Source organism: Glossina fuscipes, unplaced genomic scaffold (assembly GCF_014805625.2).
Source record: "Glossina fuscipes isolate IAEA_lab_2018 unplaced genomic scaffold, Yale_Gfus_2 1, whole genome shotgun sequence".
NCBI classification, from domain to species: Eukaryota; Metazoa; Arthropoda; class Insecta; order Diptera; family Glossinidae; genus Glossina; species Glossina fuscipes.
Genome location: NW_023998415.1, coordinates 37,425,904 through 37,453,819, shown reverse-complemented (window position 1 = coordinate 37,453,819; position 27,916 = coordinate 37,425,904). Strand labels below are relative to the sequence as shown.

Sequence of the window (27,916 nt, the reverse complement as noted above, 5' to 3'; positions counted from 1 at the left end):
TGTGTGTGTGTGTGTGTGTGTGTGTGTGTGTGTGTGTGTGTGTGTGTATGTGTTTGTATGAGTTTACTGACAATACTACAAGTACTAAACAATAATGTTATTAATATTATAATTATTATTATTATTATTATTATTATTATTTTTATTTATTTATTTATTTTTATTTATTTATTTTTTTTTCTTCATAATTTCACATAAACACTTAGATACAAATTCAATTAATTAATTATTTATATTTCTATAAGTTAATATATATATATTTAATTTATATTCGTGAAGGATTGGATTTAAAAATGAAATACTTATATAAAACACACTTCAATATTAAGCAAATACACATCTTTACGTATAAAAAGATTTGTAGTGTAAAAAGTTGTTCGATATTCATACATACATCAGTTTAGTTACCTTTTCTAAATGATAAAAACGCTATTGTGTACATTCAATTCTAGGTTAAGGTGTACATTTTCCGAAAATAACATATTGTTTATACCGAACGTATTATACATGTAAAGGCATAGTGGCATAAATTGCTATAGAAATTTATAGATAGGTGTATACTAAGGTGGTAATTAGTTCAAAGCCATAGACACTTTTTAGTTTATTAAAAAAAAAAAAAAAAAAAAAAAAATATATATATATATATAATTATCTTCAACCTCACTGTACGATTGTATTTATGGGCGTATTATCTATCATTCCGTTTCTTATAGTTGGAGTTGTTTGCCCGCGTGAGCAACTGCATACACATACTAATATTTTTGATTGACATCAGCACTGGCTTCGTCATAGTCACTGTTCAATATGTTTGCCTGTACAATTAATTATAAGATGATAAACAGATCCGAAAGTTGATTCATATCCTTTAGTTAGTTAGTTAGTTAGTTAGTTAGTTAGTTAGTTAGGTTTAAGCAAATCTGTAAAGGCAGTAAAATGCTACGCCGACGTGTAATAACCTTTCGATTTATATTTTACAAATTCTGTAAAGTAACACTGGAAACGGAATAATAAACTTTGTATGTGTACCTCATCTTGAGCAGTAATAATTATTAATAATGTGGGATATGACTCTCAATGCAACCAAAAAAAAAAAGAAGAAAAATAAGAAAAAAAATTAAATGTCGATCGGGACCGGATCTTTTATACCCATCACCGTTATCCCAAAAAAGACACAACAAGTAAAAGAACAATATTTCCATGCTCTATAATATGCAGAGGGCGCAGTCGATATTTTCTATTTTCAAAATAAAAGTTTTTATCGCAAACGCATGTGGGCGTTGTAGGCGTGTCTTTGGAAAAGTTTAGGTCAAAACCAAATTCTTTTGCGAATTTGTAGGCGATATCTTCAATTTCGCCAACGGGAGAATGTTCACCACAAATACTACAAAGTTGCGCAGACAGACAGATCGACGGACAAACGGACGGACATGTTTAAGTGTATTCATAAGATTTGAAAATGGCCAAAAGTTTTTATACTTTATGGGGTTTTTGAAGCATGCTGCTGCGCGTTCTAAAGGTATTGAGAAAACAATTAAACTTTGATACACTGCAATATTGGGCAGGCGTGGTCAATTTTTTCCCATTTTTGACACAAATGCTACAAGACCGTCACCCATAGAATATACGTTCAAATTGTTATACAATTATTCGCTGTAGTTTATGGGTAATGATTAAAAAACGAACTTTTCATTCCTTATGAAAAGCAGAGGTGTTCCCATTTTACATGGCGCAGTGGGCATGCCCTTCGACGTATTTGGTCCATTTTCAATACCCACCTGCGTGCGAGAACTTTCCATGTTGCTGCCACATTTAAAGCCAATAGCTTCACTTTTGCGATCAGGAGAACATTTAAAATAGACAGAGAGACAGACGGACATACTTAAATCGATTTAGTATTTGATGCTGATCAAGAATATATATATATATATATACAATTTGTGGAGTCTCTGATGCTTCCTGCTGGACGTTGCGTTTTGACAAAATGAATATTCCCCGCATTCTACGGTAATGGGTGTAAAAAAAAAAAAAGATATAATAGAGTGGAAAAGGAAAGTGAAATCGATCTTGAATGAAAAATCTTATATATGTAAATGTCTTAAATGCTTACATGCCATTCATATGCTGTGGATCGCGTCATGTTCATTATAAAATAAAAGTTGAAGAATAATTTTCAATATAAAGATAGGACTATTATTCACCGCTACTGCCACACCCCCTTCCCCCCCACTTTCATTAATAATAATTTTTAAAACTGTATGTTTGTGTTAACTCTTTCAAACAAAATAAATATCTTTAGATGAACGATGCCTACTGTTAGGCGGTGGCAATCAATAGCATGAACGTTTCGCTTATGGGACGAGAGAGAAAAATTGTAAATGAAGGCTGGCTTAAGATTTTCGCAGATCGAACGAAAAAAGAAAATATTTACTTGCGTTTTCCGATGCCAGGTTCCGCTGATCTGTTTACGTTAAGTTTGTTTTAAATTTTTATGATTTCAAGAAAATATACATGTTGCGCAATCACGTTCTATTCCTGAACTTCTCTTGATTAGTTAATGAATATATATATATATCTTTGTATATATCTTATTTCAATAAATGTAAATATAATTAAAAATATAATAAAGTATGAGACGAGTATTCTTGCAACTCTCTACAAAATTCCTATTATTGATCATTAATTGTTTTCTTCATTTTTTTTTTTTTTTTTTTTTGCTACCACTTTCAAATATTTTTGACTTTTATATATAATATAGTAATTTTTTGTATGCTACAAATACACTTCAATTATAAATATTTGATAGGCTAAGGAATATTGAGTAGGTGTAATAAGTGGGACAAATAGATTGTGATATTGATTGTGAGTTTTTTTTTTTTTTTTTTTTTTGTTTGTCTTAACATAACGTTCATTAAAATTTTTAATAGCTACACTGAATTAATATCGCTTATATATATATATGACCGTTAGAAGTAGCCTGTAACCCCTTTGCGAACGCGCCTATACGTGCGTGAAGGATTGCAATGAAATATGAAATTCGAAATCTCTTTAATTGTATTAACCTGATCCTCTTATTCCCCCGTAAGCAGTTTTACCATCAAAAAAAAAAAGAAAAAGAAAAAAAAATATTTAAATTAACTTATCTCCTAGGATAGAAAAGGTTACCATTAAAGATAGTGCACAAAACTCGAAAGAAAAATGCAAGAGTTTTTCGTGGGATGTTTTGAAAAACGCTTGTTTCGAAATATGTTTGCAGACAGGTAATAATAAATTACGTTTTTTTTTTTCCAATTAGTTCGCAAAACGTTCGTCTTCCGTCTTTAAATTGTCTTTCTTATGCCGCTATTCCAGCATGCAGGACAGGCATGGGTTACGTTTTTATGTTGCGAATTGACAAAGGAAATGGAAAGAAAATTCTATTGGAAAGTATCATCACCAAAATTTAATTTATTCGTAGAAGCGATCAAAGGTTTCGAATTGCCCTCGGCCTTGTCAGCCTGTTCAGCGGTCGTCTCAAGGAAGCTGCAAATGCTTTTAAATGCACAGAATTGCTTTCGAAAGGCATCTGTTAGCAAAGGCATGGTTAGGGAAATTAGAAATCTAGAGTTAAGACAAGGGGCTACAAAATTTCCAGCACAGATTCACTTTATGAAGGGACTTTGTTCGAAGAATTTCACGAAAAAGTCTGAAATTTTTTTTTTTTTTTTAGAAAAATCAACAATGGTATTACACCCTGACACCCTTAAGAATATCCAAGAAGGCCGGACTGTCAACTGGACACAATGTGTTTTCTTCGATTATTAAGCGATAGTTGAAATGAAACCGTTCCCTATTCTTATAAAGTGTAAATACATCATATAGTATAACAAGATGTTACAGCGTTACAGATATATATATTATATTATAAATGCTTACCTCAAAGACATTAATTTCTACTTTAAACTACTTATCGATTAAAGTTTCTTCTTCTTCTTCATCTTCTTTATCTTGTAAAAATTTGTGCATACTTTATGCCGCACATAAGCTTAATTATTCTCGGTTATCTCAAGAGTTTCTTGAACGTTGAAATCTTTATCGTTGCCCGCTTTAGATTTGACTTTTTCCGATTTTTTATCTTTATCCAAATCAGTTTTCTTCGATTTGCTCAATTTTTCCGATTTGCCGCCAACAATGTCGGCCTTGTCATTATTCGAAGTGCCACTGGTTGATGCTCGTTTACCACTTCGAAATTTAAACTTTGGCATTGGTGCGGCTGCAGCATTATTGGCACAGTTACATATCGCATCAAACACGCGTACCACAAAAACACGCGCCAAATTACCCATTTTACCATTGAAATCTGTGAAATCTTCTTTATTCAGTTCATTCTTTTTTTTTGTCTTTTTTTTTTCAAATTTTTCTCAACATAATTGAAAGAAAATCAAAAAATATAGCAAAACAAAAGGGAATCAAATAAAATGAAATGAAAAATGATATTAAAAAAGAAAAAGAAAAAAAAAAAACGAAGAAATTTTTGACGTTTTTCATGAAAAAGAAAATAAATTCAATAAATTTTCAATTGAAGACAATTTCGAAGAAGTTTTCGCTCTACAAGCTCTTGGTCAATTTATTGCAATGCGTAACTGAAATGGATGTCATCATTTACGACACGGGAAGGAATCTAGCTGAAACTACAGAAACGAATACGATTTGCGAAATTTGTAACCAAAAATATTTGGTCTTGAAAACGGTGAAAATTTTCACAAGTTCGTTCGTTCGTCATTAGCAAAAGCAGCCCAACAGCAGTAATAAGTTAAGCTTGGGATAGAAGCTTCTCTACCGATTGCCCGAAATACTCTCGACATCCGTCTTCTTCCCAACTAAATATTGGCTCAGATCGATGCGGTTATGTTTAGCAGACCAATAGCTGTGCAAAGTGGAATATATACGAAAATAGATCGATGATTATTTCACCTTGGAACTAAGAAATTTCTACAGTGAGGTCATCCGCAAGCTGCCCATCAAAAGGTAAGAGATTTCCGACTCTTTCTGACTCTTGAATTGAATTTAGATATAAATCGATTTTTATTGTTACGCTCAGCCGCAACAATCATTAATGAACAGTAGAAGAAAGAAGATAATATACATACATTATGTATTTTTTAATGTCCCCTCTGTTACGATAATTGATAAGAAATAGCGCTGTTGCATTATCAGCCACTGGACCGTGTTCTGTTCCATTTTCGTTATTTTTATAAGCAAAAGCTGTGCCTAAGGCTGTACAAAGCAACTCATGAATCGATCTAAAATTGTCTATCACTCTGTGATGTCTGTCCATATGTTCTTGTTTTCAACCTGCAGATTACAGTCTTTGAAAATTTTGGTACATCGTGTGTGTGTTTTGGCTGAAAGAGGAAACCTATTGAAATAAATTGCAATCGAAGCTTCTCCCATAACGCCTTATATTGGAAAGTCATTACATAATAAAAATATGAAACGTTACAAACAGCTGTGTTAAGCGAAATATCGTTGGGTATTTAAAGGTCGGGCCGTGGCCAACTTTAATGGTTTTACATGTTTTGAAGAAACAGAAATTTCGAATTTTTCAATGTAAGTTCATATTAACAATGAAACGAAAACGAGTCGCATTCCTTACCTCATCTTGGGATTTCTTTTCGCACGAATGCACGTAACTATGCGCTTAAAAAAGATTCATATGAAAAAACCTTTAACAGAATTGGAAATGATGAAGCAAGCTGTCAAATCGCTGCTGACATGAAAAAGACTCTTCTTCTGTTACGTTAACAGAGATACTGCAAAAGTCTTCGTGATGCAAACTGACTTCAATTTTACAAATAATTCTGTAGTTTGCTGCCTTGGTGGTGGGGCATTTAGATCCCGTTCGCTTTAAGGCTAATTATTATTCAGTTATCTCTTGTAGAACGTGCTAACCCATCTCTCTCTTTCCATTTTCCCTTTCTCCCTCTCTCTCTCTCTCTCTCTTTCTTTCTTTCTTTTCCCGTCCCCTTCTCTTTCTTGATATGACTCGATACTTCAGGGTTCTTAGGGCAAAAACATCAAGTTCAAATATTCGAATAACTTCAAGTATTAGATAAGGGTTACGTAAAAGATGCCAGCGAATGAATGACGTAAAGCAATATACTGCATCCATTAATTAATAATAAAATAATCTTAGGCGAAGAAAGAACGCCGCTCCTTGCCCGCAACTGAGCAAAATACTTTTATAGAAAATTAACTCATAAAATGCAATATAATGGAATGACGAGAGACTCTATAATTCTAATTCGCACGATTTGCCAATAATATCTAGGCTTTCCTAATTTCTATGACAACCTATTCAAAGATCAAGGATTCATATCATCGCTACCATGAGGCGCAACTATTCATTAAATTTATTTATTACGTCGCCTGATTTTAATGCGATTGCAAACTTGAACAAAAAATCCTCTCATCGGACTTATTTCGAATTCAACTATCAAGTAACACAAATCATTTTCATGGAATAAAAGCATGAAAACGGATTAACGTCAAAACTCATAGCTTCGAACGTCTGATGACGTCATCAGCCAATATAGAATATGCATATGAATAGCGGTGAGAGTGCAGCCTTAATAAAAGTCGAAGAGCACCGAATACTTGAATACATTCTCATTAATACCTCATATACCTCACGTATAAGCTCAATATTTACCTCAAGAGGAATCAAATTTACTTACCTCTTTTATGCAAATAATTTAGGTTTGCAAATTCATTGTGAGAGGTCCGCCTACCGATAATTCTGTCATCTAATTCCGAACACACGTTTCCTATTAATGAATGCTGCCTGATTCAAGAAACTGTCAAAATATTGACATCAAATTTTAGAACAATATGAAGGATACTTAGGATCAAAATTTTTATCATTACTTCGCTCACTTGGCAACAAACATTAATTAGTGTATTGTCGATATATTTGTCGATTATATTTTTAAAATTAAAAATGAAAATTCCGTCTAAATAAAACCGCTGGTCTGCCGTGGTCAACATTTCCCGAGTCAAATGCATGCATGCAATGGCTAGTAAAAGTGTGCAACTATTGTTTGTTTGTCATGTTTTCAATAAGTGTTTCGGATATAGTTAAAGCTTTAAACTTTTTTAGAACAATTCGGCTGCTCTTTCAGTTTTAGGTCTCCGTGCAGGAAAGAAGAAAAAAAAATATAAAAAAACAATATGACAATAAATAAGTAAGAAAGTTATATTCGACTGGGGCCGAATCTCGCATACCTACCACCATTAAAGTCGTTGGGGGCCCATGTCTTCATTTATGGTCATAGATAAAATATTATTTAGCTTTCACTTTTTACTTTGCTAAAAGGTATTGTTCAGAATAATTTATCTACTGATCTAATCTGACGACCATCATAATTGATTTAAAATTAACACTCTTGTCTAGCTTGTCACTTTCTACGCTTCAAGTTCTTTTATATGATACCCATATCAACGATATTTTGTCGTAAAAATCAAATCCATCCGGTCGCGATATCCATCATAATTAATTTAGAATTAACACAATTAGCTTGTTGGTTAGCTACTATCCAAGTGCTTTTATTTGATACCCATATTTATAGAACTATTAAGGCCGTGTCAGTGTCATTTTAGAAATAACCCATTTTTCGACAAATATATTTTGATTTGAGTAATGAACGTGAAAAAGGTGAAAAAAGGAAAAATTGCATTTTTTAGAACCTTATGTGGGAGTGTGGTTGATTATTCTATTTTTGCAGGTAATTAAAAGAATTTTCCATAAAGTATATATATATATATATATATATATATATGTAAAAAATTTGGGCCTTCTATCTTTCATGATATGTAAACAATGAGCAAAGTCATCATAAATTTACGTTTAGAAAAATGGAGATGCATTCAGTTTACGCTTATGTTCATACCAATTCGGCCCGTTTTCAATACCAGACTACGTGCAAAAACTTCCAACGATCCGAACAAATTTGAAGTCGATTACTTCATTTTTACAGCCAGGAGAGCGCCAACAATGCACAGATGGACAGACATGGCTTAATTAATTCAGAATTTCATTCTAATCAAAATTATACATACTTCATATGGTCTCTGAAACTTGGGTTTGTGTGCTGCAAACACTGTGACAAAATGAGTATATACCTCCCAGCCACTTCAATGATAGGTATAAAAATATTAATTGAACTTAAAAATAAAACAGATAATGAAAATAATCGCACTTACTTGGTTTTTGTGATTTTGATTTATTCTGAAAGAAATAAATATCGACACAGTTCGTACAGTAGATTTTGATTCACTTAAGTATATTATTATTATGATTTTTTAGTAATGAATCAATGAAAATATTTAAAAATTTACAAACCTGTTGCGAATTTTTACAATTTTTAGCAATCTGTTGACGACTGGCCGCCTCCTCTTCGGCCTTCTGGAGGACATCGTCGACGAATTCGCAGACCACCACCATATTCGATGAATCACTTTTGAATTTCATAATGCGTGTTTTAAGACCATCATGTGTTCGTGCATTGTCTTGGGATGAACTTTCTCTCATATCGTCATCATCCGTGTCGGATGATAAGGGAACATCGCTGGCAAAGTGAGCACGCATTTTAATATTTTCCTTAATTATTCCTCTTTTTATCTTTCCTTTTATTATATACATATATATACATATTTACATATATATGTATATATATATATATATATATATATATATATATTAAAACATATTTATTTTGCTTTTTGTTTAATTTTCACATTTCCTATTCATTTTGATTTATATGTATATGCATATACTGTTCGACAAACTAGCTGACTGGCACCCTGACAAGTTGATATTAATCTTGATTTTGGCGTTGATTTATAATAGTTTTCTATCTATAATGTGTATGAATAATCAATCGTATGCGTATAAACTGAAAATTATGCTCTCACAATATTGCTCATACGATACGTACACCTATTTGTACTAATAAGAGAGAAACTTTATTAACATATGTATCTATAGAGATACATAGTAAAAGCTACCTAGGGAGTAGTTTCAATAACTCCTTCTACTTGACGAATATACTAAAATTGTCATTGCTTTGGTAACGTCTCTTCCGTTGATTATGCCTTAAATTCACAATTGCTCCATACGGATGTGACACTCATTTACATGCGAAGACATTAACAAGTACAAACGATTAATGCAGATCTTCTTTAGCCTGCAATCCTACCTTGAATAGGTAATAATAATAATAAATGAAGCAATAAAATTACAAAATTACCCACGAATAATCACAATTCAAATATTATAATAATTACGTTAGATTTCGATCTATAATAACTAACTAAGTTTCAATCGATTCAGATATTTACCTACCGTAAAAAAGCGGCACATTTCACGTTATAAACGTTCCAAATTTAAATAATATTAGATTCGTTTTAAATTCTATTTTTGCTGCAGGAATTTTTACGAACATGCCTTCGTTTTATTAACCATGTGTAGAGGTGACTCGAACAAAACGCTTGTCATTATTTCTCCACTAAACGATAAAATTGGTAAAAAATCGGTATTATTTCTAAATTTCTTCCCTACAAAATAATAACGACAACATCATGTAGGAATTTTGTATGAGGTAAAAGTTTATTGGAAAAATCAATAATTTTAGAACACTGCACTGCGTAGATGTTCTATGGCTAATAAAGAAATTAAACGAACGAACAGGCATTTTAAGTCTTTGCTTCTTTTTTAAATCTTAAAAAAATTAAACTTAAAATTATTATTATAACGTGTATCAACGAGTTAACGCACTCACTCCAAATGTGAAAGATCATCTAATTCGGGTGGTGGTCGAACTTCCTCGGTCTCAATTATAATCGCGCTGGCATCAACGGATGTCTGGCAACCATCAAAAAATTATAAGAAGATTAAACAGTTTAAAACGAAGGCGAACTTTTTGCAAAAAAAAAAAAAGAGATAGTACTCAACTCACTCTTTCACTGCGATTTAATAAACTATTGCTAACATCGTTACCATCGATTGCCCCAGCTGCGCCTATAACCACGTTATTGCTCACACTGTTAACAAGGTTATTACCTGAATTCGAGCTATTACCGTTCACTGCGGATGCACTGTTTGTCGAAAGGGACGATTGCGGTGTTGGGGGGCGTTGATATGTTGCTGTTGGCTGCTGTTGCTGATTACCTTGTATAGTTTGCGATTGCTGTTGTTGTTGTTGCTGTTGTGGCGATTGAATTATTTGCTGTTGAGTTTGTGGTACAATTACGAACTTCTGTGGTGGTTGATTTTGTTGTGGGGGTAAAGGCTGTTGTAGTGTCCTGATTTGAGGCAAATTACTTACCACGGGGCTTCTGCGTGTAAAAGATTGCATGTTTACAATTAAATTGAAAAAAAAAAAAAGAAAAAAATTATGTGATAAATTGATAAATGGACCAATGTTGTAGAAAGCAAACTATACAATAATCTAATTAACATACTCGTCGTATGTGATTAATAAGGCTGTAAGTAGGAAATAATTGAATGGTAGATAATAAACGTAAACTTACGCTTGTCGCTGCGGAATGATTTGTGTAACTTGAGGCCTGCCAATAGTTGTAGCCGTTTGGGCTGCTGAAGTTATGGGACCACTTGAAATACTCGACGAAGACGGTGTCACTACTGCGGAAGAGGGATTATTTCGAGCCTTTATAACCGCCTGACATAATGAAGGGCCCAAAAAGCCAAAATCGTTTCTAATCGAAGAAAAGGATAAATTTTAAGAAGAAAATATTTCAGAATAAATTTGCTCACTTATATTCTTCCGCATAGTCAGAGGGTGAACGTATCTGCTTTAGAATGGGCGGGCACACTTTTTGCAACATCGCTCTTATATGACCGGCCGCTGTTTTATCAGTGTTACTTTGTAAAGTGCCCAATAAATGTCCTTCAATTCGTTCCGAAATGAACTTTAAACGGGGCACGATAAACACTTTAATAACTTCCCCACCTAACTCGGAAAGACCAGCAATCGAGCCGTACAAAGACGACAAATGCGTTTTGTCATTTTGTAAAGCTTTGCTGAAAATACGTGTAACTCGAGTTTGTAAATTGTTGGTGGACGTATTAAAGGTCTTGCAAATTTGTGCCATTAAACGGGAAGCAAAATCGCGCAACGCCCAATGATTATCTAATTCTGGACGCATACACAGCTGCTTAGAAACTATGCAAGTGGTAACCGAAGGAATGAGTTCATGCAACTGCAATTTTTAAAAATTTCTTTGAAAAACTAATTACACTCATTGCTTATATTTCATACATATTTCTCTAAATAAAGAGAAGGATTGTCTAGTAGGGCTTTCACCATACGCATAAGGTAAATCAACAAAGCTAAATTGTTTTGCACCACATTAACTTTGACACCTTCAGCTATAAAAGTACACATCCGCGGTAACATTTCATGTAAACCGGGATCGGAGGCTAACGATTGCAAAGCTTCTCCTCGACGCGGCTCATCTGAACCGACACAAGCTTCAGTGATTTCTTTGTAATACAATTGTTGCTCAACTGACAATTCATGCGTTGCTAATTGTTTGACATGCACTGTTTCCACATTACGCAATTTATGAATTTTACCCGTGGCTGGCTTACCAGCTGTATCTTTTGTGATGCCTTGATCAAGCTTTACAACGGGATTGACAGAGTCCAATGCCTGCAAATCTTTTGATAGTGGAGGTGGATTCTCGGGTATAGTTGGTTGTATACCGTCCACTGCCAACCAATGAGTACGCAAGGTAATGTCTAGGGGTACTTTCGGAACATTACATTGTACAATTTCTGTTAGATCCATTTCTTTCTCTTCAATAAAATGCAATTCTCGCCCACCGCCCGAAGCAAAACGAAACGGTACAAAATCATTTGCAGTAAAGCCATATTGTGGCTCAACATTGCGCACTTTTAAAGCGTGGTCAATATCGCTTAATACCAATCTGTCTCGTTTAGAATGATGCATAAATTTTGCAGCATCCTGCACAATACGTTTAATTTTGAATGAAACATCTTCAGCTAATTCCTTAGCCGCATCGTCAGGAAGTGATCCAACACCAATGCTCTCTGCAATCACTTTCATCGATTCTGCTGACAAAGTTGTACCATACAACATATCGCCAGCAGTCGAGCCACTAGAATTACTCATATTTCCTACTTTTTACACAAAATCAAACACTCCATACCAAAAATTTTATAAAATATATAACTATCTCAGAATTTCTAAGCATAGAACTCTTACAAAAAAGTGTGACATAGCGTCTACATGAGTTGTAAGTAAAGCAAACAAAAGTATGATAAAGTTATACTATATTTTACAACGGTTCACATATTTCGTAAAGAACAGCTAACAGGATATCTACAATGCTGAATTTTTTCCGATATTTTATTTTAATTTATAATATAATGAACACAAGCTTGTAACTAAAATATGCACTTAACATTATCATAATTAGGTCGATATAAACTTAAAATCAATTAGAGTACTGATCTCAAATCTACTGAAAATGCTTTTAATGCCATGCGTATACAAATGTTTTGTTTCTTCTTAACAGATCTAAAATTATTTCATTAAATTGCCCTTTGTAGGAGTATTTTTGATCAACTTATTTTCGCGTAGCAGAAATTCAAAATTAAAAAATAATGTAAAAATGTTACTGCGATGGTTAATGGGTATGTTCAGTGAGCATTTAAAAAAAAGTGATTTTATTAACCGAATATTTTAAAATCGTTGTGCGATCGTAGATATTACTTTTTAAGGTGTCGAATTATCGTCTGAATTTAAACCAACTTTGTACAAAATTTTATAAGTAATTTGAGTTCATCGCTATGCATATAATTTAAGTAGTCATTTTCACAACCGCGAGAGTTACCAATTACCATTGTCTTATTAAACCTTACCTTATCGGAAGTAAGCGGTTTGAAATTTTAACAATAAATTGTAGAAATCCGTAGAGCGATAAATAAAAAATCCATTATTTACCGTAACGGTTAAATTTGATTTATCAAAATCCCTTCTTATTGTCGTTTGTCCTTTAAATATTATTATGTGTAGCTTCGTTAATATGTTAAGTAAAAAGCCAAATTAAGCTTTCTTCAATAGTAACAACTTCACGTAGATTGCTGAATGAACAAATATTGCCGCTGAACTTAAATACACCAAGCAAAATGCAACAACAAAATCCTAGCAGACGTTTATTTCGATAAAAAATAGGCAACAACAAAATCCAGCAGACATTTATTTCGATATATCGATTCTAGCAACTTTTACTTCGATAAAAAATGCAGCACAATATTCAGCAAACCTTTATTTCGATAGCGAAAGTTCTACACATAATTATGCATTGCTTATTCATGTGTGGTATGTTCAACATACAAATATCAAAAATTTATGAACAGCTGTACGAAAATGTTTAAAAAATACGGAAAGAAAATCCCTTTGTTCAATGTGCAAAAAAAATTGTTCAATTATTTCAATAAAAAAATTTGGCTCATTTAGTGAAAAGTAATTTCCTGTGCCACAATGAAAAACTATTTAAAGGTTGGGTTACAAAATGAAATACAGTAGGGAATAGAAACGTTAAGCTACTATTCGAAATTTCATGCGAACGAACCTTAACTTGTGAAAGTTGTGCAGTAAAAAAAGTGAGAATTTTTTTCGTCGACGCTTTTTTAGTAAAAAACGGCGCCATTTTAAGAATGTAAATGTGAATTTAACATACACATCTAACTATAAGTACAAGAAAAGCATAGAGTGAAAATAGATGAACTGTTGGATTGTGCTTCTTTTAGCAACTTTTTTTTTTTTTTTTTTTTAAGTTTTTTTATTAACAAAAATGCAGGAAATGTATTGTAAAAGAAGAATCGTTTAAAATAGCAGTGGAGAGGGAGTAAAAATTTTCCTAAAAGTTGTTCAAAATACAGCCTACGAATGGTAATCTTGAGAACAAAAGTGTAAGTAAATCTATGGATTTAGTCTATTTTTTATTGATGTAATTTTTTTTTTTTTTTGCTTAAAATTATTGTATTGTATAACTTCTGGTAAAAACAACCGTGGGAAATTTCTGTAGTCCTCAATGACCTAGTTCTACGTTTTATAATGTATCGATAAAAACATCATTTTTGTCCATAAAAGAACAGCAATAAAAAAAAGGTTAAGACTATTTTTATAATTTTTAATTTTTCAAAGGAAAACATCTGCTCCTTTTTTACGCCCGACTTGTTTTTCTTTTCTCATTCCGTGCCTTTCTAGCATTCTTGTTTTTTCTTTACCCTCTTTTTGTCAAGCAGTGTCTGTATCGTTTCTTTTATCCTTAAATATGTTTCTTTTGGGCTTGTATTCCATTTAATGCTTTGTAATATTTGTTTGTTTACACAATTCCGCGCTTTTTTTCTTGAATTTTAATTAGTTTTAGTTTTGAAAAAAATTGGTCAGGAAATTTATTTATATTGAAAAACATACTCCGTACACGTAGTCACATTACTTGTTTTTCCTGTTGTTACTACGAAAAAACTTATTGATTTTATTGTGTTTTCATTGGGTTTATTTTAAATATTTTAAAGAGAAAAAATAAAATACGCAAGATTTTAATGCTTTTAAGAGATAGTCAATAATTTGAAAATAGTATTATATTATTATTAATTATGTAAATTTGCTAATCATGACATTAGCTGCTTAGCGACGATTTCGTTATTTAAATAAATTAATGAAAGTTTTGAAAATTTTGTCACTATATGATTACAATTGTTTCCACAAATTCTAGTTAGATTTGTTTCCGACATATCAAAATTCTCATTAATGTAAATATATTCAAATTGTTTTTATCTCCCGCTCCTGCATTAGATGCTGCAGAAATTTTCTTCAAATACTTTTTCCTGTTTATTATTATTTCTAAGTTACTTTTAAATGAATGCCCTTTTGGCATTTGATAGGTATCTGAATCGCCGAAATCTGCTTCCAGAAAGCGATACCCTCTGCTAAAGCTAGATGCTTTAATTTCACATCAATGATATTGTTTATACATTATACGTAAATATATAAATTTATCGCATAATCCTTTCCCTGCTCACTTGTGTTATAGTATTTTGTCTACTCGCTGTTCCATTGCATTGCCATTTGAAATTGATGGTTTAATAATCATCAAAATTTTAATTTAATCGTTCTTTTTTGTGTTATATTACTTTTAAGTGAATAATCTTTAGCTTTTGATTATTTTCAAACTTTCGAAACTTTAATTTTTGACATTCAGGAACATCAATTTTATGATTGCTCGAGATAACGAAGCGAAATGTGGCTAAGGACTGCCTAGTTTAAATCTAATTAAAATTATTTATCTATTATACGTATTCTCTGTTCTATTTTAGAGTTTTCATAAGTAAATAATGAACAAATTGAATGATGCCACCACAAAAAATGTTTTGGAAGGGCAGCATCAACAACGAGAAGCAGCAAATGGTCAAGACAATGAGGTATTATTGATTAATTAATAAAACTAATAAATTTAGTTTGTTTTTAATTTCAAATATTGTGCTTTGCTAGTTTGTTAGCAATACAGCAGCCGGCGAAAATCTACAAAAAGATAAGCATAAAAAACGTCACGAAAAGAAGAAAAATACGATTGCCACTCCTACAAGTGGAATTTCGACATCAGACCCTTGTTCAACGTCGGCAACGAAACCATCAAATAATATTTCACATGTACCATCAATTCAAATACCATTAGCAACACAGTTTAGCATACAACGATCCGATTCGGATGGCTGTTTGCGCATGAAAATATCGGCCATAAGACCCTCAAATATATCAACATATACCGCCAATTATAAAAGCGGCAAAGATCAAAACAATACTAACTTAATCAGTGGAACAAAACTTAAAAATTTCGAAACCAAATCGAAATCATCAGAAAATCAATTAATGAACTCCTGTAACAATAACAATAATTTGGAAAGTTTAAAAGCAAAAATTATTTCTAAACCTGTTATTACGGAATCGTGTGAGGTGCGCAGCAAAGTTAATGAAAAATTAGACAATATGTCTGCTACAGTTCAACAAACGCTTAATGACTCTAGGAATACTGCGCACATGAGTGCGGTACCTTCTTCGGAATGTATAAGTGATGCAACCGACTCAGGTTGCTCAGAGGCTACTAACACAACTACAGCAAATGGTTTGGAAAAAACCGCTAAACGAATGAAAATCAAAAGAAAAAAATGTCAGCTTAAGGTCAGCGATAGCAAAAGACCTCTTAAGCAATTGCGAACACCGGAAATAACAAAAATTAACATGTTTTCTACTGATTCTGAAGATGAGCCGCTAAGCAATAAAATTCCACAAAAGATTCAACTTCCGCAGCAAAGAGCTCCGCGTTTATTATTGACAGCTATCAGTTCAAAGAGTTCGTCTTGCGTCACAACAAATACAACAATAATTCAAACAAATTCAACAAACGCTTCAACTGATCGTATAGGGCTATCATCAAGTGACAACGAATTACCCGATTTGGTAAGTGCGGCGATTAAACGTGTCGTTGTAGAGAGCGATGAAGATGACAATATATCAACGGCAGTGCTTTCTAAAGCTAAATCAAGGCAACTGCCGCAATATCAATCCACTTTATTGCAGGACTTCATGGAAAAAACACAAATGTTGGGTCAAACGCCTAACACAAAATCCGATAATGCGGACACAAGTAAACAAAAATTATCTCCTACGCGGGCTGACATACAGGCCCATTTCAATATGAACTCTCAATCTGATAATATAGCTTCCGGCAACAGTAATAACAAACGAAGACGAGGGAGACCTAAAAAGCCTTTTAAACTTACTACTGTATTGAATTTAAATTGCACTACTGATGCAATTAACAACAAAAAATCATTAACCTGTGCCTCAAACATAAATGAATCCGCAGATTCGGGAGTGGTGTCTACCACCAGCGTTTCAACACAAAGTACCTCGCCGCAACCCGCCACTACAATAGCGTCATTAAATGAGATGCCAAGCATTCATTCTCCGCAAAAATCTCAAACGCACACGCCAGAGAAAAATGTTACTAATAATGATGCCTCGACCTCTAAACCGAAAATTGACATAGCTTTGCTTGACAAACGGATGTACGCAACTGAACGAGTTCTTTATCCGCCCCCAAAGAATAAAAGAAGGCAATCGGTGTGTGCATCCGTAGTTCTTGAAAAGCGGTATGGATGCTCGAATCTGAATATAAGTGCTGGAAAAACCAGCAAAGATGACCAGCAGTTGGATCCAGCATGGCGTAAAATCGATATAAATCGTAAATTCAGAAGGCCTAGTGTGGCGAGTGCTGGTTACAAGAGTGATGGTGCAGACGATCGAATCTGCCGTCCAAGTAAGTCGACCATTTGTAGTAAAATTTTAGCAGCCAAAAGTGGATATGTGTCGGATTACGGCAGTTCCGCATTTCACGGCCGTTTATCACGCCACATTCGTCACGGAGGTCACAATTCCGGTTACAAGAGCGACGCCAGTTGCAAAAGTCGTTATAGCACTAAGAGTTGTGTTTCACGTCGTAGCCGAGCCAAATCATGTGGGTATCGCAGCGATTGTAAAGAAAGTGGGGCAAAATCATCAAAGTTTCGTCGGAAACGTCGCGAATCTGTTGCACAAAAGTCGCTAGGTTCACTAAAGGATGAACAAGACATTTTGCAATTGGCTGGGCTATCTTTGGGGCAAAGTAGCGAAGAAAGTAATGAGTATGTATGTAAACCTTCCCTTGAAAAATTGCCCACAACAAGTGCATCCAAAAAATACGGAGAAATTAATCGTTATATTGCTACGGGAGAGTATTTCGGTAGAGGTAGCGCCAATACCGGAATTGTCAATACATTTGCAAGTTTAAATTCAAAGGCACCTAGGCTTTTCGACACACTTGGCACTTTGAACGTTTCACATCCTAGTGCCAACAAACTATCGCTAGTGCAGCGGAAAAATTCTACCACCTCAGAATTTATACCCGATATTCTGCAGTTGTCAAGCACATCACAAGCAGTTCGAAAAATCAAGTCTCGACGATCTTCAGTGGCAAGTTACTGTAGCTCGTATTATTCGGGAACTTCAAAACTCAAGAGGAGAAGGAAACGGAAAACTTTCCGGTTTCCCAATCCAACGTCAAGCAAGAACGCAATTATTGATTCCAAGTTATTGACTGAAGTGGAGATACTTACCAACTCCTTTGCGTCACGTTGCCGTATTCAGCCTGGAAGTTTACCGGCACCTATTGGCAGTACTTCTCAAAAAGAGAAATTGATGGCAGAAGCCAGCAAGTTGCAACAAAGTTTGGTTGCAGCTGCTGCAGCGGCAGTTGCCACCAGTAGCAGCAGTAGTAAACGCGAGACGCGCGATAAAAGAACCGTAAAGAAGCGTAAAATTAATGAGAATTTAGATTTTGCAATTCTTTCTGCCTCTGCAGCTGCGAACGCCTTAACTTCTAGTGGGGGAGGGAATTCGAAACGCCGCCACAAGAAGGCTAGCAGTTCGAGCCCCGATGATCACACGTTGCCTTTAAAGAAACGACACTACCTGCTTACACCTGGTGATAAATCCAGTGAGGTAGCAGTAGCTGTAGCTGCCAAATTGTTCGCAAACAATGCGGAAGCCTGGGCCGCTGCAGCGGCTGCAGCTAAAACTACAGCATGCACAAAATCACAACAGCAATTCAATGCGAAAACAGCCAAAGCGAATTTAACGCCAAAAAAGCGGCACCTTCTTCAGCAGTCATCTTCTGCCGGCACAAATGAGGATGCCAATAGTGTGAAGACAACCAGCACCAATTCGTCGCTGAGAGTAACAGTCGGTGACCCTAATTCAATAAGTGGTGGCAAATTGTTAGATATCAGCCCACACTCCTTAAATAGTCTTAAACAAAACTCGGAAACAGTGAATAGAAAGCGATCGCGTCTAGAAGGACTTGTATCAAAAATAGCTACACATCAGGGAGGGGAAGACAATTGCATTAATAAGGAGAGTATGAAACAAGGCAAAACGAATCTCTCAACTTCCATATTAATAGATTCAGAAACATCTTCCTGCCCACCACCAGGTATTTTCGAGCCCTCGGTTGAACTAGAAATACAGATACCTTCTATCAGTAAGCTCGCTGAAGCTACAACCGGAATTATAACAAAATCGGAAATAGATTCACCACTTTTATTGGATCTAAATCGAGGTTTTGTTATGGCAATGGGCAAAAGTGAAGGAACAAAGGTCGTGGAAACGTTACTCAATAAAACTGGAGGCAATTTACTACTGAAACGAAAACGAAAGAAGATTAATCGCACTGGATTTCCAACGGTTAGACGTAAAAAGCGTAAAGTTAACGAACAATTGATATCAGATATTACGCCAGTGATCAGTAAAGAGCAAGTTGAAGAAGGATTGAAAACATTTGCTGCTCCAACGGCACAAATTTGTGATCGTGTCCCTCAGGCTGGAGAAACTTCAGATACATTCCTTGAGCGTAATAATCGTACGCCCCGATTATCAGTAGTAGCTCTTGAACGTTTACAAGAGACACCCAACCTCAGTCAAGGAGAGAGATTGAGCAATATAGATAATTCGGAAGTATCCACTCCCAAAACTCGACAGACAAGAATTCAATGTAAACGCAAGATTGCAAAAGAAGAACCGTTACTGCTTACGCCGAAAGTTTCTCAAATGACGTCACAAAAAACTATACCGAATACTACTGAAGAATATAAAAAGCTACATGTGCCAAGGATGAGACGTTCCAAAGTTATAAATCAAGAGATTAAACCTCCGATTAAGCCAATCACTTTACCAATAAAACAGGTACGCAAACCTGCTAAAAAATCTGTGATTGATACCAAAGTCAAGTTACCGGCCGGCATAGATCCAAATACTAATTTCAGTTGCAAAATTCGACTTAAACGCAGATCTTCCATGCATCCTACTACAACTATTCCGCAACCAATCCCGATTGATGACCTGGAAATGATAAGTACGCCTGAAGAAGTGGAAGAGCAATCATCTGCTAAGGATTGCAATATTGACCATTTAGAGCAAGACATTTTGCCCTTAACGGAGACTCAAATAGGTTTAATATTAATAGATACCGAAGCCAGCGATACTAGTGACGAAAAATCATCGATAAATTCTTTAGTAATAAAAAAAGCACGTCTCGTTAGGAAGACATATCTGCCCGCAGGGCTGTTTTCCGATTATTTTAAAGTACCTCAGTTGTTAACAAAGAAGCCTATTAATCGAAAAGACGCCGAAAAGAAGGAAACAACAAATATTATTCCATTGGAAGCGGCAGAGAGTAATGCTGATCTTGAAGTGCATAAATCTCTATTGCCGCCACCTCCCTACTGCGAGAGATATTTTCGACGTACTCTAATAGATTTTGAACTGCCACACGATATTTGGTGGGCATATAAAAATTGTAAATTGCCGTCCCGCATTATGGTGCCCTCTTGGAACTATCGTAAGATTCGTACCAACATTTACGCTGAATCCGTGCGACCGCCAAATATGGCTGCCAACGATCATCCGATGTGTAATTGCAAACCTGAAATAGGTTGCGGCGATAACTGCCTTAATCGTATGGTATACACGGAATGCTCTCCGGCAAATTGCCCAACAAAAGAGAAATGTCGCAATCAGAAAATTCAACGACATGAAGTGGCTGCGGGTGTAGAACGTTTTATGACCGCCGACAAAGGCTGGGGAGTTCGCACAAAGCAACCTGTTGTTAAGGGCACCTACATTTTAGAATATGTTGGGGAAGTTGTAACAGAACGTGAATTCAAAGAACGCATGGCCTCCATTTATCTTAATGATAATCATCATTATTGCTTGCATTTAGATGGAGGGCTAGTGATAGATGGCCATCGCATGGGCAGCGATTGTCGCTTTGTGAATCATTCCTGTCAACCTAATTGTGAAATACAGAAGTGGTCTGTGAATGGTTTGTCGCGTATGGCTTTATTTGCCAAACGCAACATCGAAGAGGGTGAAGAGCTAACATACGATTACAATTTCTCTCTTTTCAATCCTTCGGAAGGACAACCGTGCCGTTGTAATACACCTCAGTGTCGAGGCGTAATTGGCGGAAAATCGCAACGTATCAAACCTTTACCTATTGAAGCAAAGGTGAGTTATATAAGCATATGAATGCGAAATTTATATAAAGAAGCAAAAATATTAGTAATAAATACTTGCTAGTGCCAGATGGGCAAATCTGAAGTGCAGATTTGAGAAACAGATGACGCGCCGATGTCTCGTCACATGCATGGCATTTGTTGCGGCACCAACCAGTGTCGCGAGTGTCTAAGTGATAAATTGAAAAAGTCTTGTCATTGATTTCTTTTGCTCAGATAAAGTTTGCTCGCAGGATTAGTAGCCTTCTTTTTCGCTTTCTTTCTTTTCTGCTATGCTTTCGCATCGTATCATTACCGGAGATAGCAAGTGAATTTATTTTGAGGGTCTCAAGCACAAAGAATTGTGAGTATAGGCAGGCGCACCAGCCACATCGACCGCGCGACTGAATCGCTATGGCAGGAAGACCAAAATTCGGTAGAGTATAGTTTCAATAAATCACTTTGTACCACTCGTCCGATTTAACGCATCTTTTTTTTTTTTTTTTTTTTTTTTTTTTTTTTTTTTTTTTTTTTTTTAAATACCTACCGCCATCGAAAGATAGGGGTATACTCGTGTTGTCATAATGACTTCAACACCCAAAACAAATGGAAGTTTCAGAAATGTTTCAGAATTGATCAAGCTATGTCTGTCCGTCTATGTGTTTGTGTGGTGTATATTATTGTGTACATTCTTCTTGGTCTCAAAAATAACGACTTCAAATTTGGTAGTAACATTAGAAGTTTCGGTACGCAGGCCATGCACACGCCCGCTGTGAAAGCGGAAATTGAACGCAACTCCGTTTTTCTACGCGTTATAAAAGATAGGAAACCGAAATTTTCTGTATTTATTTTACGCAAAACTCTTTTATTTATGGGCAGCCGTGCCCACACAAACTTTTCCCTTTTTTCACCTTTTTGAGGTTTTACGCTTAATAATCGTGTAAGGTAAACAAAACATTTTGTATCTTCCTCGAATGCAGATATATTATCTGCCTGAAAATGCGATCGTTCTAAAATAACTATGATCGACACGACGATGAATGAATAGTGAATTAATTTTTTCGTTACAATATCCTTGATATGGGCATCAAATTAAAGCACCTGGAAAGTAGAATGCAAAAGGCTAAATGTGTTAGTTCCATATTAAATGTCTCGGACGTTACGGCATAGTGAATTAATTTTTTCGTTACAATATCCTTGATATGGGTATCACATAAAAGGACTTAGAGAATAGAATGCGATAAGCTACGAATGTTCTAATTATGCTAAGCTAATTATGGTGGATTGCATTTTTCTTAACATATTTATCCCATTCATTTTTTTTTTTTTGTGATCATAAATAAAGACATGGGGCGGTAAAGACTTTAATGATGATGCGTATAAGAAATGCGGCCGTAGCAGGATATAACTCTCTTACTTGTTTAAAATTCTCCTTTATATGTAAATCCAAAAAAATGCTGTAGAAGGAATAATTTGTATATGCAGCTCTCAGCTTACGCTATATATATATAAAATTAATAAGAACGAAAGAAGGCCAAAATATAATCGTTAGTGACGGACTGCTAGAGATAATCTATTTGACAAGTTTAAATTTTTGCCTTTTTGATGATAGAAAAAATTAATTATTATATAAATTGATTTTTTTTTTACAAGATTTTCCATAAAAATAAACCTTAAGAGATTTGTGATTATTTCACATGAGCAAGATAAATGATGTCTTCTTTGTAGGTTCTATGTGAGGGCGCTCATCATTTCAATGTGTTTTCAAGTTTTCATAATTATCATGTTCAACAGGGAAAATAAATTTTCGAGGGTCCATCATGTCTCTCCTTTTTACCCTTGTCACAGTTCTACCTTTAGGATATAATAAAGGCTGATCTACATTTTTTAAAATTTGTGGTCTATCCAAATCATCCGCATTAATTCCTTACTTGGCTTTTCTTATTTTCAAAGCGCCTTTCATTTCGAGCAACTTTTCTACATTTTTTTTTTTTTTATATATACTTCCGAACTTTACTCCCGTGTTTTCTTTCGCACGCTTCCTCCACGAGTAAAAAGAAGTCAAAAGACAAATGTAAAGAAAGAGTGAAGAGAAGAAAAGAATATGGAATGGAAATATAGAAAAGGGCTAGAAGCTACGAGAGAAAAGTTCATCAGTATTATCCTTCACAAAACAGAAATGCTCGAAGAATTCACTTGTGGAGTTTTAATCCCATTAATACTTACTTAATTAGTACACTAGCAAATCAGTTAATATATAGTATAAATAAATTGCTTTCTATCTAATTATTGCTCAATAAACGAAAAATATTTTCTGTTATTTTCAAGTTTGTCGCTGAGGTTTTGCCCAAGGAAAACCGTGCAAACCGTCAAAGGAAGCGTAAGGCACGTAAAAATACGCAGCGCCAGACTAGTAAAGATGTCAGCGCACCTACACGCATGCAACCTCTCACTGAAAAGGAGAAAAAAATCGTTAAACAATACTCAGTTTTTTTAATTCGTAATGTAGAAACTATACGGCGGCTTAGGAGAAAAAATAAATTCCAAGATGCAAAATGTCAAACTCCAACGAATGTAACCTCGTCTATGACAACTCTTGCAAACTTATCGGTGCCAGCACCTGTAATGCAACGTCGATCTTCCACTCCGGCCATTTTGGCGGCGCAGATTACTGCTCTATGTACCGCACGTAGCATTAAAACACGTGGCCTTACATTGGCAGTACAGGATCCTGAAGTAGAGAAAATGGCAAAAATGGCTAAAATACTCCGGGATATATGTACCTTTTTGGAATCGGTCAAAAATCCTGAAAATCAACAGGAATCATTGATATCCTTAGTATTGCAAAGCGCGTCCCCAACGGGAGGAGGCAATAGGAGGAAAAAATCTTCAATGAAAATTACCCAAAAACATCAACCTTTAGACCTGAAAATCATACAGACGAATATCGAACAAGGTTATTACAAGTTTCCAGCTGAATTTAATGATGATATTAAAAAACTATTTACCGAAGCCAAACAAAATCTAAATTCAGATGAGGAGAGCAAATTGCAAATGTTGGCGTGCCTCGAGAAGGCCTTTGAACATGAGAAATATCAACAGTATGATTCCTTGATGGAAATATTGAACAATGAATATCTATTAAAAGATTTTAAAAAGAAAGATGTATCGAACGAATGTAAGAAGTCGTCCAGTAGCGAAATAACAATCGATAATGCGGACGTAAACAGTAATGAAAGCTCCTTATCATCGGTCACCCAAGGCGCCGTCAACGCCGCTACCTCCAACGAAGACATCATTAGTTGTATATGCGGGCTGTACAAGGATGAAGGTTTAATGATACAATGCTCGCGCTGTATGGTGTGGCAACATACCGAATGCACTAAAGCGGATGTTAATGCCGAAAATTATTTATGCGAAAAATGTGAGCCGCGTGAGGTTGATCGCGAAGTACCACTAGATGAATTTACCGAGGAAGGACATCGTTACTATTTGACGTTGATGCGTGGCAAAAATCTACAGGTCCGACAGGGAGATGCCGTATATGTACTACGTGATATACCGATTAAAGATGAGGTTGGAAATATTTTGCCTTCCAAGAAGCATACCTACGAAACTATCGGTGAAATTGATTACAACGAATGTGATATTTTTCGTGTGGAACGGCTATGGAAAGATGAAGAGGGCAAGCGATTAATATTCGGGCATCACTTTCTACGACCGCATGAAACTTTTCACGAGCCTTCGCGTAAGTTTTACCCTAATGAAGTGGTACGTGTACCTCTTTACGAAGTGGTGCCCATTGAATTGGTTATAGGACGATGTTGGGTATTAGATCGTACAACATTCTGCAAAGGCCGACCTATCGAGTGCACCGATGAAGCGCATTGTTTCATTTGCGAACTGCGTGTTGACAAACAAGCGAGATTCTTTTCAAAGGCAAAAATGAATTATCCTACATGTACGAAAAGTTATGCATTCCGTAAATTTCAAGAAAAGCTACGTATATCGAAAACGTATGCGGTACGTAAAATATTAAAAGTCTTTTTTTGTACGTTTTTTTTTTTTTTTTACTTTTTTTTGATAAAAAAAATTTTTACAGCCGCACGAAGTTAATCCAGCATTATTGAAAACCAAAAAACCGAAAACTGAACGTGATACCGGCAGCAGCAGCAGTATATCGAGTACAATTGCGGATAAATCTACAAATGGTACGAGACACACAATATCAAATTCTGCCTCGACTGCGAGACAAGAGCATAATAATAAAGCATCGCAACAACGAGCTAATACTGCTGCTATACGTAAACGTCAAACTAATAAAAGCCCAGTTACGTCTCTCATGGCTTTAAATCGGGAATTCGCACAAGCCACGACTATGGTAAATGAAAATGATTTTCGTATAGAATGATATTTAAATATAATTTTTCTTCACCAAAAAAACTTTAGTCAATCAAACAGAAACGCATGCATTTGGAAATTGTCCTGAAAGCCATTAAGCAAAAGTGCGACGTAAATAGAACTTCAACTGCAAATGAACCACCATTAGATTTAACTTATCTTCTAACTGGACGTGGTGCTAGGCAACGCAAAACCTTAACGTCATCATTAAATAGTTTGTAAATAGACTACGATCGTCTTGTTGTTGACCTTTTTTATATTCTTTAAATGTTTTTCTTCTTTTTAAATCCATGTAATTTTTTTTTCAATTTATTGAACCGGCAATGATTCCGGCATTTATTCGAGTTCTTTACTTTGTTGATTCAAATTGATGTTGACGCTGATAGATGTATTTGCGGTCACGTCTTTTACATTTTCTGATTTCATAGCAAATATATATCGGTTTGGCGTTTATTATTCATTATATATTAAAAATTTCTAAATTTTCCTAAATTCATTTCTGAATTTTGTGATAAGTTTTGCTATTTTGGTGAAAAAACCTACTGTGTTTCCAATTAAGAGTTTTACAAATTTATTTCATTAAATTAATTAGTTTACAATGATAATAATAACAATAATAATAGTAACGCATAAGGAACTTGTAAGATAAACTTGTGTAATATTATCATCATTACTGTCATCACTTCAATGAAATTAAATTCAGTAAAATATATAATTAATGCATGAAGTAAAAGTACGTCACATCTATTAACTAACTGTAATATAAAAATGCAAAGAAAAATATTCTATTGAAATCTAATTAAAAAAAAAAAAACACAAAAAACAAAAAAAAAACAAAAAAATTTAAATATTGTCGTTCTTGAAAACTTTTCACATGCAATCTGTAATCGCAGACAAATAAACATATATGAGTAAAGCCGGCTTAATACCTGCTCAAGTAAATTTGTTTTTAAAACAACTGAAAACTTTGATTATTATTGCTATTACTGTTATTACTTTTTCTAATTTTTTATTATAATGTAATTTGTACGAACAAATTTTTAGAGAATTTAGATATTGGTTTTTTTTTTTTTTTTTTTTTTTTTTTTTTCTTATTTTAATGATTCTAATATTTCCTTTATTTATTTAAATTCTGTTATGTGTGTTATATAAATATATATATATATATGTATATGTGTATATATATATATATATATTTAATTTAAATAACATATTTGTTTTTTGATTAATTTTTATCTTCTTTGCTATTATTTATTAATATAAAATTTGTTATATATTAATATTTATATTTAAATTTCTTATATTATTATAAAACTACTTAACTAATTTTAGTTAGAGCACTTTCATTTAGTTTTTACATTTACTTTGATTATCTTGTTTTAATGAATATGTTGTTATCCTTCTTTTTTTTTTTTTTTTTTTTTTTTTTTGTTTGTCATTACACTAAAATATTTTTAATAATAGATTTTTCTTAAATAAAACATTAAACTATCACAAATGAAAATATATAATTTCTATAAAATCTCAATTCATAGACTGTCTCTCTCCTTAAAGAAAACTTATTTGTGGATTCAATCCACAATTTTAACTTAAAATTAAAATTCTCACAATTAGTACGTAATTGCGTTAAAACAAATAGTACGAAAACTATAAAAAGGAAGAGTCGAATTATACTCGCGTCTCGTTTAATATAATACAGAGACTAGAAACGGATAATTGAATGAAATGCGTTTTTATTGCTTCATTTTGAAAGCACAAGCAAGCAATTATTGAAATATACATATTGTACTTGTATATAGGTTCATCGGGACGTAAGGAATAAATTGAAACACTTTTATATGGCTTTTTATTTTCAAAGATATAACAATTAATTCGCATAAATATTTCAACTGCTCTCAGTAAAACCAAAAAAAAGATTAGTCTCAGCGAAAGAGAGAGAGAGAGAGCGAGAGTCATTCCATCATTGATCGGGAGGCTTGTTTACAATATGGCGGATGCATTTTAAATAGTCAGTAACAGTACAATGAGTGAAGCGGGAAGTAGCATATAATTCCTGTTCCTTTGCTGCTTTTTTTTTTACTTGCAATAATTGCAAAGGACTAATTAATTCTCCTTGATTGAAGTGTGTAAAGCACTTTAACTTAAATTAAGGAAAAATTGTTTTACTTTTAAATAATATTTCCATGGATTTCTTTCAGCTGACGGCTTTATCAATCAAATTAGACAAAAAGCGATATTGAACAGTCGTATCAGTCGTAGCTCGAAAGATATTAAATAAATTTAACATATTCGTTATGATCGATACTTAAATATTCAAATCGCTGACATATTCATTGT

General features: G+C 34.2%; 2 protein-coding genes across 8 annotated transcripts; one reads left to right on the top strand and one right to left on the bottom strand.

Moving 5' to 3' along the window:
• Positions 1 to 2,885: 2,885 nt before the first annotated feature.
• Positions 2,886 to 12,304, bottom strand: LOC119631740 (transcription initiation factor TFIID subunit 6-like). Of its 7 annotated transcripts, none has more exons than XR_005246715.1 (9): positions 11,316 to 12,303; positions 10,811 to 11,256; positions 10,567 to 10,752; positions 9,993 to 10,371; positions 9,816 to 9,898; positions 8,378 to 8,603; positions 8,239 to 8,263; positions 3,913 to 4,336; positions 2,886 to 3,067 (listed from the first exon to the last, which is right to left on the bottom strand). XR_005246715.1 is itself a non-coding variant. In XM_038024209.1 (9 exons), exons 1-9 carry the CDS (start codon positions 12,189 to 12,191, stop codon positions 4,023 to 4,025), a joined length of 2,466 nt encoding a protein of 821 aa, XP_037880137.1. In that variant the 5' UTR covers positions 12,192 to 12,303; the 3' UTR covers positions 2,886 to 4,022. The 7 variants fall into 7 exon arrangements, 6 of the variants coding, with proteins under 6 accessions (XP_037880137.1, XP_037880136.1, XP_037880135.1 ...); XM_038024209.1 differs by having other exon boundaries at positions 2,886 to 4,336; positions 9,993 to 10,292; positions 10,362 to 10,371; XM_038024211.1 differs by lacking the exons at positions 2,886 to 3,067; positions 3,913 to 4,336 and adding exons at positions 7,889 to 7,998; positions 8,095 to 8,167 and having other exon boundaries at positions 11,316 to 12,302.
• Positions 12,305 to 13,470: 1,166 nt separating this feature from the next.
• On the top strand, positions 13,471 to 26,564 carry LOC119645372 (histone-lysine N-methyltransferase ash1). The gene is made up of 6 exons (XM_038045556.1): positions 13,471 to 13,996; positions 15,407 to 15,511; positions 15,582 to 21,191; positions 23,507 to 25,201; positions 25,281 to 25,559; positions 25,628 to 26,564. The coding sequence occupies exons 2-6, from the start codon at positions 15,425 to 15,427 to the stop codon at positions 25,799 to 25,801; spliced, it is 7,845 nt and encodes a 2,614-aa protein (XP_037901484.1). The 5' UTR covers positions 13,471 to 13,996; positions 15,407 to 15,424; the 3' UTR covers positions 25,802 to 26,564.
• Positions 26,565 to 27,916: the final 1,352 nt, after the last annotated feature.

Coding starts and splice junctions, on each gene's coding strand:
- LOC119631740 (XM_038024207.1), bottom strand. CDS start 12,191: ATGAGTAATTCTAGTGGCTCGACTGCTGGCGATATGTTGTATGGTACA. Junction 11,257..11,315: donor CTCTTTATTTAGAGAAATAT/GTATGAAATATA, acceptor TAAAAATTGCAG/TTGCATGAACTCATTCCTTC. Junction 9,899..9,992: donor TATTAAATCGCAGTGAAAGA/GTGAGTTGAGTA, acceptor GATGGTTGCCAG/ACATCCGTTGATGCCAGCGC.
- LOC119645372 (XM_038045556.1), top strand. CDS start 15,425: ATGAACAAATTGAATGATGCCACCACAAAAAATGTTTTGGAAGGGCAG. Junction 15,512..15,581: donor CAAATGGTCAAGACAATGAG/GTATTATTGATT, acceptor GTGCTTTGCTAG/TTTGTTAGCAATACAGCAGC. Junction 25,560..25,627: donor TCGCACAAGCCACGACTATG/GTAAATGAAAAT, acceptor AAAAAACTTTAG/TCAATCAAACAGAAACGCAT.